Raw genomic sequence first — 21,571 nt, 5'->3', positions numbered from 1 at the left:
CTGCATTCATTGTGCATGACTTCCTGGACACAAAATGGATACACGACTAGTTACCACAAATGATTATTTGCTCTTTAGTGATTTGTAGGGCGTTAGACATGATGGAAAGAGATGCAGAGGGCGGGGAATGAAAAGAATGTACGGTGACTAGATGAGTAAAGGTAATGCAGAGGTGAAGTGAGGAGATGATGATGAAGAGGTGTGTATTGTTAGGGAGGTGTAAAGACAGATGGGTACACACACAGCCCATCTGGCCTCTTACAGCTGGACTATCCAGCTCCGCAATGAAAAAGTTTCTGTTATCGCCTCAGAGCCAGGCTTCAGTTATTACTGATTAGGAGTGAAATGTTTGATGAATTGTGAAAAGTGAAATGAAAGATGTAGGTCACTCAGAAGGGCCGTATGTCTTTCCTGTCTCGAACTATAGCTGTCCCAGGTCAGGTCAACTTTAAAGGGATAGTTCGGGTGTTTTGAAGTGGGGTTGTATGATGGTACTTATCCATAGTCAGTGTGTTATCTACAGTAGATGGCGGTCGGCACGCCCGCAGTTTGGAGAAACAGACGGGAGTACCAGCACGGGAGTAAAGTAATGTACTGCTGTGGACGGGGGCAGCAGAAAAAATTATTTTACCTACCTAAAAAAAATCAATATCAGTTTAAGTGTACGCTATATTTAGAATATTTTCACCACTTTACGTCAGACAGACCTTTCCGACGGGGAACTTAAGCTGTTATCTATGCTCTCTTCAAAGCCACCAGACTCCATTGATGAAAACAGTAATTTTACCTCATAGAAAAAGGGAGTTGCTGGTCTATCGCTGCCTCGAACAGTTAGTTTGTTTGTGTTATTGTTTGACTTTGGTGTTTTAAAGGGTTAGTTTGGATTCACTAAAGTCACACAATAACAAAAAACTAATTAACCGATCGAGGCAGCGATAGACCAGCAACTTAACTGTGTTCTATGAGGTAAAATTACTGTTTTTGTCAATGGAGTCTGGTGGCTTTGAAGAGAGCATAGATGGATACGACGACTCCCTTTAAAGGTGCAGTGTGTAGGATCTGGCTGCCACCAGCTGAAACTTCTCCCGTGTGCTAAGCATGTAGGAGAACTACGGTGGCCGACGTGGAAACTTGAAAATGCAAATGGTCCTCTCTAGAGCCAGTGTTTGGTTTGTCCGCTCTGGGCTACTGTAGAAACATGACGGCCGGCTCATTCTAAGGTAACGAAAACAGGTGACTATACACTAAAGAAAACATACTTAATATTATATTAATTTCTGCCAATAGATCCACCTAATTGCTGCAAACTGTTCCTTGAAGCTAACTTTTAATATTTTAATACAGGACTTTTCAAGGTAATGGAGTATTTTTACATTGTGGTATGTTTTTAATTTTACTTAAAAGATCATATCCCCTTGTGTCCCATCCATCTAACATTTCTATTCAGTTTGTGAGCCATGTTTTTGGAGCTGTGCCACAGAATGGTATCCTAAAAGCATGTCATACATGTACAGTACTTGCTACATTACGCCCTTACAATTAACATTCACCTCGGACAGCTGCCGCTATGTTGACACCATGACGGTTTTGCTGAGCCAGCGTTTAAAATGGGAAGACATCAGACTAGCAAGACCTGATTGGTGTCTGGGGAGATGCTTCGTCTCTGTCAAAATATGAAGGAGCATGCTGTCACAGAAATGTATTTGAAACAATCAGAAATGTTTCAGCACCTCTCCACGTCTTTTCTACATCGGTGTCAGCTCATATTAGCTTAAGAAATTGTCCTAGAATAGACGCAGACATCTAAATAAAATCAACATATATTGAGTGTATGGAGAGGAATGGTGAAATAAAGAGTGGGAAGGGAGGCGGAGGACAAAAGGGAGAGAGGGGAACAGAGAGGACAGAGCTAGGACAAGGACAGCAGATAAGGGACACATGGACAGGGATATATATTCTGAATAAAAGAGGTTCACGGGGTGACAAAAAGCAAGGGAGGAGGAGAGTTGTGACGGTGAAGAGGAGAGGAAAAGACAAACCACAAGAGAGGCCGACAGACACAAATGGCCGGACGGGGAGAAAGACGGACTGACAGGCGAGTAAATGCTGTACAAGTGAGACAGGGTGGGGGAGAAAGATGAGCATGGCAGCGGCTGTAGCTCCCAGCGGAGACGTTATGTTCGCTATGAGTCTGGGCCTGTCAGCCCATCCTTCTCCTCTTCCTCTCTCCCCTCCCAGCATCCTCTCCCCTTCTCTCTTTCCATCTTCCTTCCTCTCAAGACAGCGACTACAATCAGCAGCCCTGTTTGTTATTACTAGTGGTAAGATCCAGCCCGTCCTGTCAATCACACCGTCCCTGCCACCCTCCTTATCGTCGAGGAGTTTGAGGAGCCCCGACCTTGAATACAGATTCACATACGTGTGTTGCATGGATGCGCAGAAGGAAAGCTTTACATTGAGAAGGTCAAAAATGTCACATCAGATGTCTCATTTTAAATTAAGGCTGTCAAAGTTAATAATAATGATAATGTGTTAACGCCACTAATTTCTTTAACGCATTAACGCAGGCGATCTTTCGGAGGTTGTAGCATATGAGGGGCGGAACTAAAAAAAATTAATTGAAGAAAAGGGTAGTGATGAAAATGTATGTGAATTAAAAAAAGTTTTAAATTGATAAATTGTCATGACATTTGATAAACTTGATTGACATTTTATTTGAAACAGTGTTGATCCGATAATCAACTGTCGACCATTCATCATTCACGACACCCAACTGACATTTACCGTTTATAGCACGCAATTTTTGTTTCTTCCGGCCAAAATGTCAATTAAAAAAACACGCCCACTGACGGAAAAAGTCCAGAGTAGAGCGGTTTGCTGTGTTGGCGTGTTCAGTTTAGTTTCAAGTTTATTAAATCGACAAATTGACTATTTTTCACTTTATCTTCACAATTCATCACTTCCCTTTTTCTTCAATTATTTTTTGTTACCCCCACCCTTCAGGCCATTTTCCTTACATGATAAATGGCAATTTAGTGTTGGGAATGGTGAATGATGAATGTAGGATGGGTAAAATGAGGAAACGTGGCTCTGTTTTTGTGACATCACCACTATTTTAGTCAAATCACTTGATAATTTATCACATTTCATTTCACATCCAATTTTACGGCCACGTTTTTCATGCATTTTCACCACTTCCATTTTTATCAATTCATTTTGATACGTCCACCCCTCATAGTAGTGGGCTCAGTTTTAACGCTAGAGTGGTACTGATATCATATGAAACAAATCCATTGGTACCAACCATGTCATTCTAGCTTGTCACGAAGGAGGCTAAAAAACGCTCCGAATGAAACTACCACATTCGCTAACAAATAAAAATGAATATTTTTTTATGTTAAATGCAGTTCCTGTGAGGGTGTCTGGACAATATTTGTCATTGTTTTGTGTTGTTAATTGATTTCCAATAATGAATATATACATACATTTGCATAAAGCAAGTATATTTGCCCACTTCCATGTTGATAAGAGTATTAAATACTTGACAAATCTCCCTTTAAGGTACATTTTGAACAGATAAAAAATGTGCGATTAAATATTTGAATCGATTGACAGTCCTATTTTAAACAAAAGTTAATTTACATCCTGCACATTTTAACGTAAATGCAGAAAAAGCGATGCCTTGCCGTGACTCACTCCTCTGTTCTCCGCCTCGCCTCTATTATCATCTCATTTTATCCTCCCGAAAACAAGAGGCTCATGTAAGGACAAAAGGACATTCGCACCATCATTTACCTCTCACTCCCTTTTTATTTACCAACTCACAAATCTACAAAGAGATTACAGCATTAGAAGTGTGTTATTTCTTTTCTTTACAGTAGATTACTTTGTTGTTTTCCTTCTCCAGCTCTCCTGAGTGCTAAAAGCGTTACTTGGGGGATCTCTCTCTGGGCTAAACGGGGATGTTTGGTTGCTTACGTCTCCACTGAGGTAGGTGAATCAACACTCAAGAGAGAAAAAGGTTCATCCCTCTTCAGTAAAGTAATTCCTGTTTATTCTTCCCCCCTTGTCCCGGCAGGAGCTGCTTTCACCGCCGCTGTGTTAAATGTGTCGTCTGGATAAACGTAGCCGAAGAGGGGAGTTGGGGATTTACCGTGCTTACATGTGATCAATAATTCATGCTGTGTGTTTGCAGGGGAAACACCACTGTGCAAACTCAAGCAATCAGACGTCATGTACGTAGAGTAGATATTTGTGGTGTGTTAAAGTCTGACTGGAATTTAAATTCTAATTTTTTGTGTGTGAGGAAATGTAAATTAGGATGATACCGCAGCATATTTTGGAGGATGAAACCGTGTTTTGGTACACGCTACACGAGAATCAACAAAGGTCAGCAAAGCCCCGATTTTTTATGGTTCTAAAGATGATCTTTCTATATATTCTTGTGGTGTGAGGTATGTTCAGAGTGTTTTTTTACATCCCCTAATATGTTCAAAAGTCCATCCTGGACGCACCGATTTCATATCACGTTTGTGGCAACAACACGAGTGTTTATTTAAAGCGTCTCCATGACTTCATCCATATTTATTTCCTCTTCAATTTTCCTTTAAAAAAGTAAACTTCTTCACGTCTTACTGTGACGGTTCAGCCAACAAATGGCGATACAAGACTTCTTTACAAGTCCACATGGCATTAGCTATCAACTGTTTTACCATTCAAGCCATCTGTCCCTTTACATCATTCAGCATTCGGTAGGCCCCTCACATGCTGTTATGTTTTATTCTACTCGGAAAGTGGAAACGAGTCGCCTCAGCTTGCTAACGGTTGCGCCGATTCCCAATAGACTTTACTTTTCTTAGCGGCCTAAAAACTACTCTTCTACTAATGGACCCCTGTTCTGTAGCTCCCACTGACCTTTGACCTCCCTGTGGGAAAAGAGCATCAGTGACCTTGACCACTTTTTGCTTATGGGACTTATTTTCTTCCTTGAGGCCATGTTTACAGACTAATTCCTCATATATCATACAAGGTTAAACAACAAAATACTGTTTATATGTATATATACACAGAAAGAAAATAACACAAGAGTTTTAAATGAGAATGATGCAACTGATAAATAAAGATAAATGATGGGGCTTAAGAGGGCCAAGCTGGAAAACTACTTTCCTCTGAGCCATTACTGGCAAATGTACAGCTGGGAGAGGGTACTTCATTTTCAAATCCTTTAAATAAGTGTTGTAATTATCTGCTCTGTGTGTGTGCGAGTGTGAGTGTGGATGCAGAAGGGAACACGTCGGCTACAGAGGCCCATGAAAGATTAATGCTGAGTAGCCACTGGAACACTGCCGCAGCCGAGGTGAGCCTTTGTTATTGCTACAAAAAGGTAAGAGGAAACACCTCGGCTACATGCTTTTTTTCTGATGTTGCTAAGGGAATACTCCTTGATTTGAGCCTGAGAGAGCAAATGAGGTTGTGACGGTCAGACTTGTCTCCTATAATTACTTTTATACTACTGCTTTGCAACATAATGTCACCTGTATTGTGTTTTGAATCAACGTAAATCAGGAAAACATTATAAATTGATGTATTTGCAAATCAATACCCGCTCTTAGCAGCTAAAGCATGACTACACTTTTATATTCTAGTTATGTTTAAGCACTAACGGTGCACCCAATTTGAATGTTATCAGCCGATTGAATGAGCAGTGGTTATCACGACCATTCTGATGCTTCAGACGGGCTAAACTGCGCCTTCCACGTTGGGAAAGTGAAACATAGCGATTAAACAACTTCAGGTTTAGGAAACAAACCTAGTTGGTTAGGTTTAGGACATGTGAATAGATGATAACAGAACTTCTGAACCAACTAGTAGGTGTAGCAGGCCCCTTCTAACCCATATCAAAGAGGCTGATGACCGTTGCTAATGCCCATTCAATCGGCTGATAACAGGACAGACCCCTATTTTGTCACGTTTGCTCTCACCTTGCTTTCAGCCATTATCTCCCTCATTATAAATCCTTAAAGGTCCCATATCCTGCTCATTTTCAGGTTCACACTTGTATTTAGTGTTTCTACTAGAACATGTTTATACGCTGTAATGTTCAAAAAACTTTTATTTTCCTAATACTGTCTGCCTGAATATACCTGTATTCACCCTCTGCCTGAAACGCTCCATTTTAGTGCATTTCAACGGAATTGCATTGCAAGGCAACAGCTTGGGTCCATGTTTACTTCCTGTCAGCTGATGTTATTTACATCCACTGCAACAGTAAATAAACTGGGACACATTTAGAATGTTTATGTTTAAAACCATGTAATGGTCTAAATATTGTATATTTGTGACATCACAAATGGACAGAAATCCTAACGGCTTGTTTCAAACGTGCAATTTCTGAATACGGGCTGTGTGTATTTCTCCATATATTGAGCGTTTTCATAGTTTACCAGTGTTTATATAGCACTTAAACCTACTTTATAATATAGAAGACATGAAAATCTCACTTTTTACAATATGGAACCTTTAAAGAAATTAAACAACAGAGTTTCCCCTTCTCCCACAGGGCAGTTTCCACAACAGAAAGCAAAAGGAATTTTGTACCCGAGACCTAATATGGCACATAAATATTTTCTGAAATGTCTACATGTTTTAAGATTTAACATTGAGGTTATTTTCTTTGACTGCTTGCTAAAAATCCCCCTTACCCTCCAGGGGCTGACGCAGGGCCCTTGTTCCCTGCACATGCTAACGGTTGCATAACAGGGCATTAAGGCTCTGCACCGCCTCTCTCCGGACCCGGAGGGCAACGAGCGCAAAACATGCCTTCCTCCTCTATTTCTGTTCTTCCTCTGTATCTCTCTGGTGTTCACATTAGCACAGAACAATAGCAGAGCAGGTAGTTTCAGGTGAGAAGGGGGGGAAAAGATCCTCCTTTGTCCTCCCTCCCTTCTCATCTCAGAGGGATTTTCTCCAACATTTTTCTCCTTCCCCCTCTCACTTTCCCCGTGGTTATTTCCCTTAGTGAAAATGGGTCACCTTTCTTCTGTCAGGAGAATGCCTGGGTAAGTATAACCTCTATTCTCTGTGTGTGTGTGAGTGTGCATGCAAGGTTTTTACTGTCTAGGGGGGATCCGAGCCCCGGAAAAGTCATGTGCAAGGACCATTTTCTGGGGCTCATTAGGGGGAAAAGTTTCGGGTTTTGTGGGTTGGGGTTACAGTAGAGTTAAAGATAGGTTAATATATGGATTGGGGCTACTTCTGACTTCACTACTCATGATAAAAAGACAAGAGAATAAACTTTTTCTCTTACATTATAGGCTATATCGGGGCAAGCAGGCTTTCCTAAAGCCTTTCAAATAAAATAAAATGTTACATGAATGATTTCCAGGCTACCTTTTCCATTGTTTCACCTGATAGAAACCCTGTATCTCCTCGTCTCTGGCAGCATGCATACAGGCAGGGTTAGATGGACTTTGAAGTGAGCGCACCGATGCACTTCAAACGAGATCTCACACACTTTGCCTGTGTGCCGAGAGGAGGAAAAAAAAAGAGCTTTTCTCTGCATCCTGATAGAGTGCCCTCTGATCCACCCTCTGTCTCTTCGCCTCTTCTGCCATCTACCTCTCAAATCTGTGCCGCTTCTCTCTGCACATCAATGCCAAACAGCTCTCTGGAAGCACCGTACGAGCTGTTTCACAAGTCGTAGCGTACAAGTGCCGCTGTGACCGAGAGCAGGGAAAACTGTTTCATGCACAGATGCGTGCAGACATTACCCACAGTTTCAGATCCTGTCACTGTGGGAGTGAAAGAGAACCAGGTTGGGGTGAAAAGACTTTGTCTCAGATAGTCTCAGACGACAGCATTGTGTCATGTGATGCTGTGTGTGCAGTTAGCATAGTATAATTAGGAGTGTGGACTGCTCATCAGGATACTTAACTGCTAATATTACACTACAGTAATAGGACATATCCCTAAATGAAAATGACATGGTACGATTAACCCCCTGAGACCCACAACAGAGCTGTTTTTGTCTTTTTTAGGGGGGTACAGGAGGTCTTTAGGGGGAGATAGCAGGTCAACAGTAGATGTCACATAGAAGTGGTGTACATCATCTGAAAGCTGAGAACCTGGAGATTAATTTGAGATGCAGATCAGCACTGTTGGTCAAGTTCTTCTTGTCATAATTCAGAAATAAACATGAATTAATTAATTAATTAATTAATTAATTAATTAATTAAAATTAATTGTAAAAGTGTATAAGGGTTTAGAACATTATGATATAATTATTATAATATAATTATTTGCTGCAATTTTTGGGTTGATACCATTTGTTACACAGATTTGGTGCTAAATTTAACAGTTTTTTACCACTCGAGAATTGATAAAAATGATCAATAATCCCTCCAAAATACCACATTAAGACATAAAAGACCTTGACGAAGACCATAGAAAAAGCCATGCTGTGATTTGGTATCAAAAACTTTTAAAAACTCAAATACAGTGCATGCTGGGAAGTATATACTAATAAACTAATAGTGCTTTTAAACAACTGAATTTGAATTGAAATGACTGATCAGCTGGACATTTAGTCAACTCATCCTTTCACGTTACAAGACTGAACCCATGACAAGTGTTAACTTGACAGTTTAAGTTGACAGAGACACACAAAAAGAAGAGTTGACTTACGATAATTAATTGCAAGATTTTACAGTGAAGTTGGGTATAAAGTACACAAAGAAAAACGTTTTTCTTCCATCATTTTTAGGACTGTCCTCGACCAAAGAAATTAATGTTATTGTTGATTAGTTTATTTAAATCAACAGATCTGTAAAACTGAGTTTCTCCACAAAGAATCACACAAAAGCACCACTTTAAATCTTGTGTTTACCAGAGATTTGACTGATCGACTAAAGAAATCTTAGTCAACTAAGACCAAAACGACCAATTAGTCGACTAATCGACTAAGAGGGTGCAGCCCTAATAAATTTGTCAGGACTCGCTCACCTTTGTTGCAGAGAGCTTGGCTTGTTAAATGCTAATAATTAATATTTTTTAAGTCATAACAACTTGTAATCCTCATTTATGCCGAAAAATATAAGTTGCCTTTTGTTCAGTGCACAAACTAAAACTTGTATCTGCAAAGCTTCTTAGCTAACCTATAATTAATACACCCATCTATATGGTGAATTATCATAACACACTGCACATTTATTGTGAATGAAGACTGAGGGGACAATTTACTATTTATAAACGCTGATCTGGTTTGTATTGTATTGCTCGACAATGGCTATAAAGTATATGCAAAGTGGAGCCTGGGCAAAGCAGATGAGACGCAAATGTTTATATACATCTAAATCAAGCAGCGGTATCACACTTTGCAAGACGGAGAATATCGGAGCAACTGTATCATCGTTTTTTTGTGAGTTATTGTATCTTTTTTCACTGCAGAGATCAACAGTGTGTGGTAAGTTACAGTACAGGTCTGAGCTCCAATATGAGAATAAATAATAAATATAGAAGCGTATTTTGTTCTTCTGTGACTCTAAAGGCAATTTAAGAAGCTGTCACACACATTCGTCCACTGTAAGTGATGCTGCCACACTTCCATGTAACTCCAGACATATTTCTGTATCACTTCCATTTCAACAAACTCTACAGCAACATTTAAAATGCACGTGTTGCTGTCACACACCGCCTGAACACAAGCAGATACAAAGCCAGCGGCGGGGTGGCAGTTTTTCAACCAGGACTGGTGTAATAGAAATCACAATTTAAAGGGGACATATCATGCTCATTTCCAGGTTCATACTTGTATTTTGGGTTTCTACAATAACATGTTTACATACTTTAATGTTCAAAAAACACTTTATTTTTCTCATCCTGTCTGTCTGAATATACCTGTATTCACCCTCTGTCTGAAACGCTCCGTTTTAGCGCCTGTCTCTTTAAGAACCCCTCCCAAAAAAGCCCAGTCTGCTCTGATTGGCTTGCAAGAAAAATATGGTGCATCCAAAGAACGTACATTGATAAGAAGTGAAAGTCAATTGTTCTTTCCATTGCAAAATCAGCGCCAGCAGCAGAGCTACACTACTGCCATTTTGGACTGAAAGCGTCTACCGGACGCTTGTAAGTGCCGTACAAAAGTAAAACTAAATTATTTCTATCCCATTGTCATAATTTGAATGTCTCTACCGAATTGGCTGTGTTTAACAATACAAATATTATAAATATGCATACTATATATCATATTATCACTATTTACTTTTTTGCCCGGCTACTTCGCAGAGGAGCATAAAGTGAGCGATGGAGATAAATGAAAGTGTCAAGGATCTCCAAAATCAATTTACAATAGACCACAGACCATGGATGTATAAGAGGTTGTGCCCTGCATGTTAGTAAATAGCCTACAACTACATCAAATTCTGTTTATGTCATGCTACTAGCGCTACTAGCTACTGGCCGATAGCCGGTTGTTTGGCAACAGAGACGTTAATACATCCACCACGGTACAGGCTTACAGCATACAGCCCATGGGTGTATTAGAAGATAATAAAAGTGATGATGGTCTGATGCACGTTCATTATGGCGAGGAAAAAAAGTCTGGATCCAGCTATTAGTTCATTTTACAACTTTTATGTCATAACGATTTATATGAGTGTTATTTAAGTGTTCGTTTTGGGAAGTTGATTTATCTAAAGAAAAGATTATCCTCTGATTTACAGGCGTCTCTTTATACATTCATGGCAATGGACTCATTGGCGTTTTCAGTCCAAAATGGCGGCCATCTAGTGGCTATTGTCAAAAAAAGCACTTGAGTTTCACCCCTTTGCTTCTATACTCTTTGGTGCACCTTTGCAAAGGTAGTTCTTCCACAGTTTGTGGGTTGGGAGGCTCTCCAGATACCCAAATGTATGAACACAAGCACTGAAGGGTGAGTTCTTCATGACATGTCCCCTTTAAGTCTTTACTGTACTGTATGTGCTGACGTACCGAAGTGTAGAGGTAGCCCTCGCTGTTCATGGCAACGTACAGCCCTGTCTTGGTGCTCTGGATGGCCACTATCCTGAGCCCCACAGGAATCAAGTTGAACTGCACTGCAAAATAAAAAAAAAAATAAAAAAACAGAGAGGAAGGAGTGGTGTTAGAGCAATCATTCTCTCTCTTAAACGCTCACAGTGCTTCCTCGTGGCATAAAAAGACAATTGCTTTCCATCTGTCTCCTATTTCATCCTCCCCTGTTGTACAGTATATCTGTCAGAGGCGGACATGTGTGAAAGAGAGAGAGAGGGAGAGGCAGGGAGGGATTAGGAGAGGGAGATTTAGGAGGAATAAAGTGTGGTTGCTGGTACCCCAGAGGTCAGACAAAGCCGGGAGTGACTGTACGGAGAACTCCCCTGCTGGAGAGAGAGAGAGACAGATAGAGAGAGCATAGCTTAGCGGAGAGCTTTGAGAATTCAGTACATTAGAAAGTGACATCGCCTGAGCCTGCTTTGAATTCATTTCCTCTGTCCCGACACAGTAAACAGCACTTTGTAATGCAGTTTGCCGAATCCCCTTCCTATGGAGCCTTGGATTTCTTATGTGCATAGCTCTCCATATAAACTAACTTCAGCTGAGCCACTGGAGCAGCACACACACACACACACACACACACACACACACACACGCACACACACACACTGTGTGTTTGAATCTGTCAGAAGTGAGGGTTGTCTGCATGTCATTTATTTATTAGGTGCTTTACTGTCCATGCATGCAAGTAGAAATACATGCCCGTGTGTGTGTGCACGTGTGTGTGTGCACGTGTGTGTTTCTCCCTTTCGGACCTCTCGAGTGTGTGCCGTCTAAAAGTGCCTCATAAGATATGACATGGTGAGTTGAGCGATACTGACAAAACGGCCTCTGCCTGCCAGCTGCTCTGTGGTCACACTGTCATGATGACCAAAGGCTACCGTGACGCTTAAAGTCCCTGAAGCGTTTGGATCGGATCTGGGAATCAGAAAGACAATCGAAACAGACAAGCTGAACACATAACAGCTATACGTAATTACGTTATTTAAAGGAACGCTTCAACATTTTGGGAAATATGCTTTATTTGCCAAGAATTAAATTTAAAAATCAATCAATACTCTTACGTCTGCGTACTGGGACCAATGTGCTGTAACTATTTATGTCTGGTGACTTTCCTGGAAGCTTGTCATAAGCGTGACGTTGCCAGGCAACCAGCAGAGACTCCAGGAAGTCAAGATATTGGCTGTATCCGAAACCGGATACTATACTAGTAGTACGTACTGATTTGGCCAAAATGTAGCATGTAGTATGCGAACAAAAGCAAAATCTACAGTATGAATTCGTACTGATCTGGTCTACCTCACCTACTGTATCCCACAATGCAAAGCGCTGCAACGGTACAGGCTACGGTCACAACAACAGCAGCCAATGACGAGGTCGCTACCTCGCCAGCAGGGAAGTCGCTCTAACAGCCCGCTATGAGCTGTGGAGCGTTTCAGCTCGACGATGTACTCAGCCAATCGCCGATATATTCGTATATAACCCTACAATGAAGAGCGTGAAGTGCGTTTGAAAGCTCCGTATACATGTTTGCACAACTCCAACATAATCAAATCCTAAATAATTGGCTACCAGTACAGTCACTATCAGATAAAACTGTCTTGGCATCAGCTTTTGTTTAAATTCTGGTCAGAATTATTAAAAAACAGCATCATTGTGATGCATTTTGCAGCATATGAGTTTGTTTTTTTCTTTGATAAATTACACAAATGCATAAAAAAGTGACAACGTGGTTGTCAAAATGACGGATCTCTCATACAGATGACAAATGAAGTCTCGGGAGTCCGTTTGAGATTCATGGAGCCATTAGCTGCCATTAAACAAATCAATTTCAAATCAAAAGTTCTGCCAACATAATGGATGGAAGTTAAGTTATCAGATGGAGATAGAAAGTCAATGCTGGCCATGACGACAAATACAAACTGAACTAAACTAAAACCTCGTCAGAACTATTGAGTTTTGAAGTGAATTATTTAAGCTTTTATTTGTCCTCTTTTCAAGCAACGTTCATTCCACTTGAAGAAAACTTAAAAGCTTTGATTCTATTTAGGCAATGTGTGGGCTAAAAGGGCAGAAAGTAGTACAATTTAATGTTTACTGTGATGTGAACGTAGTCAGATTTGATTGTAATCTGTCCACCTTGGCACAAAACACAGCACAGATGGTGATGTATGTCCGGTTTAAAAGGTGCAAATGTATGTATGTAATGAAAACAGCACCTGCTTCTCTCTCTCTCTCTCTCTCCATCTCTCTCTCTCTATCTTCGGGGCCCTGCTTCTATTTGCTCGATCGATCGCTGCATCTCAAACAGTCGCTTTCGCAAATGAACAAGGTGTCACCAAAGACTGCGGCCGGGATGACAAATAGAGCGGGGCACGCACACATCGACTCCCTCCCCTCTTTCCCTTCACTCTTGTTCCCCCCCACTCTCTTACAGCAGCCTTGCTGTGGTGTTTGTGACCTCATATAACCTGCTGCACACTGAGACACACACAGGGTTCTTGTTTTAATACTAGTCAGTAGGGCTGTCAGAGTTAACGCGATAATAACGCATTGACGCAAATTCATTTTAACGCCACTAATTTCTTTAACGCATTAACAAAACTTGCGATTTTAAGGTTGTAGCGGGATCAGTTTTAAAGCTAGAAACTATAAAACCTAAGGAATCCATTAGTACCAATCATGTCACACTAACTTGTCGCGAAGGAGTTTAAATAACGCTCCGAACTTACGCTAAATTTTGCCGAGGAAAAACTGTCAAGGCCATTTTCAAAGGGGTCCCTTGACCTCTGACTTCAAGATATGTGAATGTAAATGGGTTCTATGGGTACCCACGAGTCTCCCCTTTACAGACATGCCCACTTTATGATAATCACATGCAGTTTTGAGGCAAGTCATAGTCAAGTCAGCACACTGACACACTGACAGCTGTTGTTGCCTGTTGGGTTTGAGTCTGCCATGTTATGATTTGAGCATATTTTTTATGCTAAATGCAGTACCTGTGAGGGTTTCTAGACAATACTTGTCATTGTTTTGTGTTGTTAACTGATTTCTAATAATAAATATATACATACAGTTACATAAAGCAGCATATTTGTCCACTCCCATGTTGATAAGAGTATTAAATACTTGACAAATCTCCCTTTAAGGTACATTTTGAACAGATAAAAGGTGTGATTAACTATGGACAATCATGCCATTAATCAACTGACAGCATCGACTGACAGCCGTACTAGTCAGCCATGGAAACACTGAAAACTCAGCTGGAGAAAATGCTGTCAACCAAGCCAAATTAGCTAGTTAGCTATAGATTTTTTTAGAGTTACTCTGCCCCCCCCCTTATTGTAAACTATGTACTGTGCAAGAATGGAAAGCTTGGCATGCGTAGCAACAGTAACAGGGTCAATTACTTCTCACCCTCTCTCCACTCTCATTTGTTTCCTTCATCTCTCTCTCTGCATCCCTCCCAAGGAAGAGTTTTTTTTTTCCATTTCCCCTCCTCCGTCCTTACAGTTTGACTCGCTTTTCTCCCTGCAACTCGCAGAGGAGGTCGCTGGATTAATCAAAAGTCTTTTGAGGGAGAGACGGACGGAGAGGGAGAGGGAGAAGAGGGGAGGGGAAATGAAGGGGAGGAGGGAGGCGGGTGTTGCCAAATCAATCCCACAAGTCAATTTGAGGCTTGAGATCATCAACACAATAAATAAACAAGGAGAAAGTGGAGATGGGAGGAGGGGGGGGGGGGGGGGGGCGTAGCAGGACACGGAGTTAAGCTGTGCAGAGGGCATCTGCAGGCCTGCACACTGGGCTGCCGCTCTGCAGGCTTCTATTGTGTAGCCCAGTTGGTCTCTACTGGAATGAGAAGAGGATTACAGTCATCTGTGAGAAGTCACACAGAGTTTAACTTGTGGACAGGCACCGGCTGCTCTTTATTCTCTTTTTTTTTCCTGTTGGAATGAAGCTGACGGGATGAAAGCGTCGCGGTGCGATATGAACTTCAACTTCTGCAGGGTTGAAAATAATCAGTTTCCCAGTATGAACAGCACTTACAAGTGGGAAACTGGTAATTATGGTAACTGCAAAGTGACATGAATGAGCCATTACTATGCAGTATGGAATGGGGATATAGGATCAGTAGAACAACACTTGAATTGACAAAAACAAGTTGATTTGCATCGGCAACAAATGAAACACCTTCTCTCCATTCACACACTGTCATTTGTGTTGTAAAAAATGAGCGCGAGACTCAATAGTTGGATTAAATGACTTGTAGAGGAGCTTCACGCCTGATTTCCCTCGTGGTCGATGACTCTGATGACAAGACAACTACCTTCACTCTCCTGTTATTTAACTTCTACCTCGTCCCCCAGGCTTTCCCTCTCCATAACCGATTCCTCTGGGCCCTTTATCTGTCTTCCCTTCCAGTCCATCTGTCTTCTCTTCTCTGTCCCTGGTGCTTTCTGTCTTTTCACCCTGCCTTGTCATGAATTAACAACCTTTTTCTTATCTCACTCTGTGTTTTTTTTTCACCTCTCTCCATTTTTCTTCCTTATTTGTTCCCTTTCAATTCCCTCGTCGCCCGCCGTCGTTCTCCCCGTCCTGTGAAACCAATACTTTTCCATCGGCGTCCATTCATCTTTGTCCTATTTTACCCCCGAAGCCTTCTCCGCCTGTCTCTTCATCGCTCGTCTCTGCCTTATGTGTCCTCACTTCTCCTCGTTTGGTATTCTTCATGCTCTCTTTCTCATCCTCACCAGCCCCGCTCTGGTACTCTTTTACCTTTTCCTCCTCGTCGGGCTGAGAGAGCATTTGCTTTCGATGTTCACATTTCTTCCTCCTTGAACGCCGCGGCTCTCGCACACAGCGAAGTTTCCCCTCATCTTGCCTTTTCAAGTCTTTGAATTTTTTTTCTCTCTCTCTGCCCTCTGTGAAGGAGCGTTATCAAGCAGCGGGGGAAAGTTAGACAGAGACAGAAAGAGCATAGAGATAAGTCAAATTTCCTTCCAACAGTGGGAGATGGTAATTACAGTGGATAAAAGTCAGGGAATGAAGCTTTTCCTTATGGCTTTCCGATGTACACACCAAGAGTCAATAGCTTTCATCTCTCCCTGTCGCCTCTTTTCTCTTTTTTATTCTCCTCTCCCCTCGTCTGTCAAACTGTCTCATTCTCTTTTTTCCTCTCCGACAAAACAGAATTCAGAAATCCAGTGACAATCACACCAGCAGCTCCGTCCCTCATCGCTCGCTCGGTGCATTTATTCTCTCCGTGCTCTCTTTTGTGTATTTCTTTAATCTTCTTTCAGCTCCTCTGATATCCGTTTCCTTCCCTGTATGTTTCTTAATCTATCTGTTTAATGACAGAACCCTCCAAAGCCCTGCTCTGTCCGTGTCTCACCTCTGCCGCTGCTGTTGTCACCATATCTGTAGTCTGTTTGATTAACCCCGTAATCGGCACTATCACACACATCTTATGTTGACATCTACACATTCACCAACCAGATGCTTATGGGGTTGTTTGCTTATATTACAAGCACTGTCAATCTAAATAAATAATAACTAAGGAAATTTTTTTTACCAAACTTTGATTATTTAGTCATTCATATTTAATGTTAGAGAGCTAGATTTGAAACCATGTTTTCAGGGACTTCAAAACTGTGATTCTCAACCAGGGTGTTGGCCTCCAAGAGGCGCCACGGAAACTATGACAGGCCATAAGCAGAAAAGAAAATGTAGGCTATACAAAATTATATTTATTATTACTGTGTGTTTATTGTATTTAGATTTTTTTCAAGATGTTCATCTTTATATTCCTTTGAAATATTGAATAAAAATTACTGTAAAAATTGCTCAAATCGGAGTCGACACCGTTACCCGCTCCCGTCACCGCCGCTCTCTCTTTCTCTTGCTTCACCACTCACTTCCCACGTACACACACACACATTCTACGCACTGGCTCTAGAGAGGGTCATTAGCGTTTTTGCGTCAGCCACCGTAGCTCTCCAAAACGCTCGGCACACGGGAGACGCTTCAGTTGGTTGCAATCTCCATCACCTCATCGCTAGATACCGCCAGATCCTACACACTGGACCTTTAAGTTATTACTTTTAAGTCTTTGAAAGCTGCACAATGGACTGGAATGAATGGAAACCTATGGCAGCTTAGAAGTCTACATAGTAATGAGGAAAATGGTGTGATTTATACAGTAAAGTGGCTAAAAGGTGCAAAGAAACCAGTATAGTCCTTAAATTACACTTTCTTCTTTAATAAATAGATATAAATCTCAACTCCCTGTTCATATACTAGTCTCTGCTGCCTTCATTCCTCTTCCAGCTTTATTACATAACAGCTTGGAAGAGCCTAGAACAGAGAAGGAGAGAGGAGCAGGGCGGGAGGAGGGGGTGGCAGCTCCTCTGACCTCCCACCAGAGGAGGGAGACACAGTGATTGAAGAGCCATCAGCTGTGTGCCAGCTGCTCCTCCTGCTCCCCATCTCTCTCTCTCTCTCCCTCTCTCCCTTTTCTCTCTGTCATCCTCACGTTTCTCCCCTCCCTCTCACTTCCTCTCTCTTCCTCTGCCAGCCCGTCTTGTCTCTCTGGCTCAGTTTTCTCTGGCGTATTCCAACGTGCCCTCTTTCCCTCTTCTCTGATCCTCTCATTCCTCTGTTTCCTTCCTTTTGTCGCTTTTTGCTTTAATATACAATCACTTCACAGCTTTCTGACAACTTCCTCTATCGCCTAGTTATGGAGGCCCTGAGGGAACACGGCAAAAAAGAAGTGATAAAAGTATTGCAAGGCCATACAAAAGCCACACTCGTCACTTTTTGTTCTGCTACATCCCCTCAGGGCTTCCATATCTCCTTCCAACTTTTGTCCCTACACCAACCTTTCCCTTCTGCGTTTCGCCTTCCCGACACATTTCTGTCCAGGAGAACCGGGAGGTGAAAGGCAGCTGCTGTAAAAGCCAGAGGGGAAGAGAGGTGACGAAAGGGGGGGTCAGAGAGGTATGCAGTCCTCCTGTGTGTCCGTGCTCCCTCCTGATCCCTGCAGGTCATTGGTTCTGTGTCATTACAGCGGGTCACAGGCGTAGGCACCGGAATAGGGGGGACAACGTGACTTTTTGTCCCCCCCACTTTCAGGCGTTATGGTAATAAAGTGGTAACGTCTAAGCCAGGTATTAAGGTCATAGAACGCTGGAGATAATGTGTATATGGCGTAACATGTTGGAGCTTTATCCGATCATAATCGACCATGACGAGTGAGCTGACATCCAGCCCGCCACAGTTTCAATATGAACCGAAAATATTTTTCTCAACAGTTGGGGTCCGCGCAGTCAACGTGGTGGGTCTAGACATCTCCCCAGCGCTGGCTGGCCATCGCATCGAATTTCCTCCGTTGAACCAGCTCTAACGGCTTGGAAATGCGCCACGGAGTGAAGGTGCGTCGTGGCTACAACCATGAGTTCCTTCAAACGGACCTCGCCGTTTCCCTGGGCCGTGGAGTGCCCGTTGCGCAGTGCGCCCTCTTCCCTACTGTCCTCAGTGCGAAGGGTCTGCGGCGATGTCGGCACCCCACCCGTCTTGAAACACGGACTCGTTTACCATGCTTTGTGGGTGGGACTTTTTTGCCGCATCATCACTATTCATATCTATACAACCAATGTGCTTATGATTAAATTGATAACTTGAGCACAAAGTTCTTCATAGATCTAGTCTCTTCATTTTGCTCTCAAAGTGCACCAGAACAGAATTTTCTTCCAAGTCCTCGGACCCTCTAGGGGGGGTCCACCCACTACAAATTCCTGTGGGAAACACTATACAGTATAACGTCATCCGAAACTGGATTTCCCCCCCACTTCAAATCTCATTCCGGCGCCGTTGTTTACAGGAGCATTCAGGGTCACAAAGGGTGGTGTAAAACGGTTATGGAGAAAGAGAGGGAGGAGAGGTCCTTTAAAGGTCAACTGTACTTTGGAGAATTGTTATTTTTGCAGGTCGAGTTAGAAAAGTATTATTCACCATCAGTTTTTGTGCAGATTAGTCAGTACTACAGTTAGCCAAGAACTCAGTCAGGGCGAAGGCCTCAGATATGAATCACACTGTTAATTATTTATCCCTTTTGCTGCTGATTTGGGCTTTTTTTTTATCTTCTCGGCGCGGTGGGGTGCATACCGATAATTACTACATCCATGCACACATTTTGGAGAGGAGATGAAGGGGAGTGGAAGGTTACATGTTGAATTAAGGTAAGGTGCATGCTTCAGGATTTCATTTTGTCTCAGAGGTTATTGAGATACATCGGCCCAGTTACAGTGCCTTTCAATGTCTGGCATTTTATTTTGCTAATTTAATGGTCTGCCTCTGAAGAAACAGAGACGCTCAGCGAGCACAGAGAGAGAGAGTAGGGGGAAACAACTTGCAAAGCCGGCACATTTTCACATCTAACTTGTTGAAATAAGAGTTTATTTAGACTAGTTAGTGATTGTTTGAAAGAGTAAAAGACGGTTTTGGTGGAGCGGGAACAGCTGATCTGCCAGCTAAAACTATGGCGGCTGGGGAGCAGACATTTTGGCTCATTCAACTTTACCTCCAAATGAAGTGGTTTAAATAATAAACTAGTTTTGGCCCCTTTATCTCATCTTACGATGTTATCGTAATTTAGAGAAATGATGGGTGAAACTGTGAAAAACTGGTTGTAATAAACTTAAAAAATCACGAGACAAAAATATGTGTTGACAACCAAAGTGCAAGATTACCAACAGGAGTGGGCCCCAGACCTCCAGGGGCTCGGAAAGCCTCAAGTTCACTATCTGGTGATTTATGGTTTATGGTAATAGGACTATAACTTTATATGGGAATACCATAAAAGCACCACTAAAGCGAGATATTAACTGACATGACATAAGGGCCTTTTTTATTACCTCTTGACAAAGGGCCCTGTGTCACGATCTAGTTTTCAGACCTACATTTAAGCTGATATCTTGCTCACAAGGTGCATATTCCCTAATCAATTTGTATTTAATCGAATTGATGGGAAAGTGGAGCTCATCCAGTTTTGGACGCGACATGATTTCTATTGGCTATAAAAAAAAGCAAGAAATAAAAGAGGGTAAATTGAAATGGACTGAAATTGAAAGCCGTCTGGTTCCCCGGCCCGTTTGCATTATACTGAAAAGTCTCAGCTCCCAGGGAGACTACTGAAGATAAGCCTGACAGTCAGTGTGTTACGGTACATGCCCACACAGCTGTTTCTACCCTTTCAATATTCTACACGGTCAGGTGGATGATTGTGCTGCTGATTGATACTCAGTTACAATGATGTCAATCACTCGACGATTCCTGCATGAATGAATAAATAACCGAACTTTCCTGCCCCCCTCTGAGTATGCAAAGAGCCCAGTATAGCATTAAACCAGGATTGATGGAATAATAGTTGTTATAAGTCAAACCCACGCAAACACTTTGCAGTGTGACCTCCAATGACTGGTGTTAAATATCCCGCCACACCAGGAGCGCTGTTACACAACAGCAGTCTTTACATCCGTCTGGAATTGAGCCTCGTTCGCCTTTGGATGTGCCCTCCGGTATTATGTGATGAATATTTCAGTTTGGACATGAGAATGTTTAAAGTTCACCGTGCCGTAATGTTTGCCTCAGCGTAGGTGTGCGGTTACATAAGAAGTGGGAGGTGAGAGCAGGTCTAATCAGTAACTGTGCAGCTGTCTGGAGGTGTCGTGGGTCTAATTTAACCAAACAGCTGTTGGAGGAACTCTCTCGCAAGTTTTCCCAATACTTTCTCTCGAGGGACTATTACTCAAAAACCCCTGTCTTTTAGAGAGGAAATGTTTTACTCGTCCAAATCTAAATGAAACACTTTGCGCAAACACAACTGCAAGTTTCCAATCAGCAATCCTGGCAATGTCTAAGTCACATAAAACACGCCGTTACATTTTCTCTTTCCGGGACAAACGCCAGGGGAAAACCTCCCGATAAATGCCTCAAGGTTAAATCCAGGTTATTCACATCTGGTAACACTGCTGCTGCCACCAGTATCCTGACATCTCAGTGAAATGCTGAAATACAAACTTTACAGAGGGAACCACAACTGAGAGTCAAAATGTGATTTTTTTTCTCCTCCTCTCTGAAGATTGTAAATCCAAAATTGTGCAAGCTTCATGTTTTTCTTCCAAACTGGTGTTTTGACAGAAAAAAAATGCTGTGTTGCCACATCAGGGATATCCTATAATACAGTATTGATCTCTTTGGGAGGATTGGAGGGAGTCTAGAGGATGTGATGTTTTTGGTCAGTAATCACCCAGGTGATGACCGCTCACAGAGTGAGGTGTGTGTTTATATGGTGGTGGTGTTGGTGTGTGTGTGTGTGTGTGTGTGTGTGTGTGTGTGTGTGTGTGTGTGTGTGTGTGTGTGTGCGTGTGTGAGTGTGTGTGTACATCTGGAGACTCAGAAACAGAGGACCACAGCAGCTTTTTGTACTAATGGGCTGAAACTTAAA

At 42.1% G+C, this 21,571-nt stretch overlaps 1 protein-coding gene across 4 annotated transcripts in view; it reads right to left on the bottom strand.

Moving 5' to 3' along the window:
- fgf11a (fibroblast growth factor 11a) overlaps positions 1 to 21,571 on the bottom strand; it is a 93,570-nt gene that overhangs the window by 15,506 nt on the left and 56,493 nt on the right. For all 4 annotated transcript variants that reach the window (XM_074623878.1, XM_074623877.1, XM_074623880.1 and 1 more), the window contains one exon: positions 10,987 to 11,090. In XM_074623878.1, the coding sequence (XP_074479979.1) occupies positions 10,987 to 11,090 (104 nt within the window). The remainder of the gene's footprint in view (positions 1 to 10,986; positions 11,091 to 21,571) is intronic.

The sequence above is a fragment of the Sebastes fasciatus genome, chromosome 22 (genome assembly GCF_043250625.1).
Source record: "Sebastes fasciatus isolate fSebFas1 chromosome 22, fSebFas1.pri, whole genome shotgun sequence".
Lineage (NCBI taxonomy): Eukaryota > Metazoa > Chordata > Actinopteri > Perciformes > Sebastidae > Sebastes > Sebastes fasciatus.
Note: the sequence above shows the minus strand (reverse complement) of the source record. Positions and strands in the feature narration are given on the sequence as shown.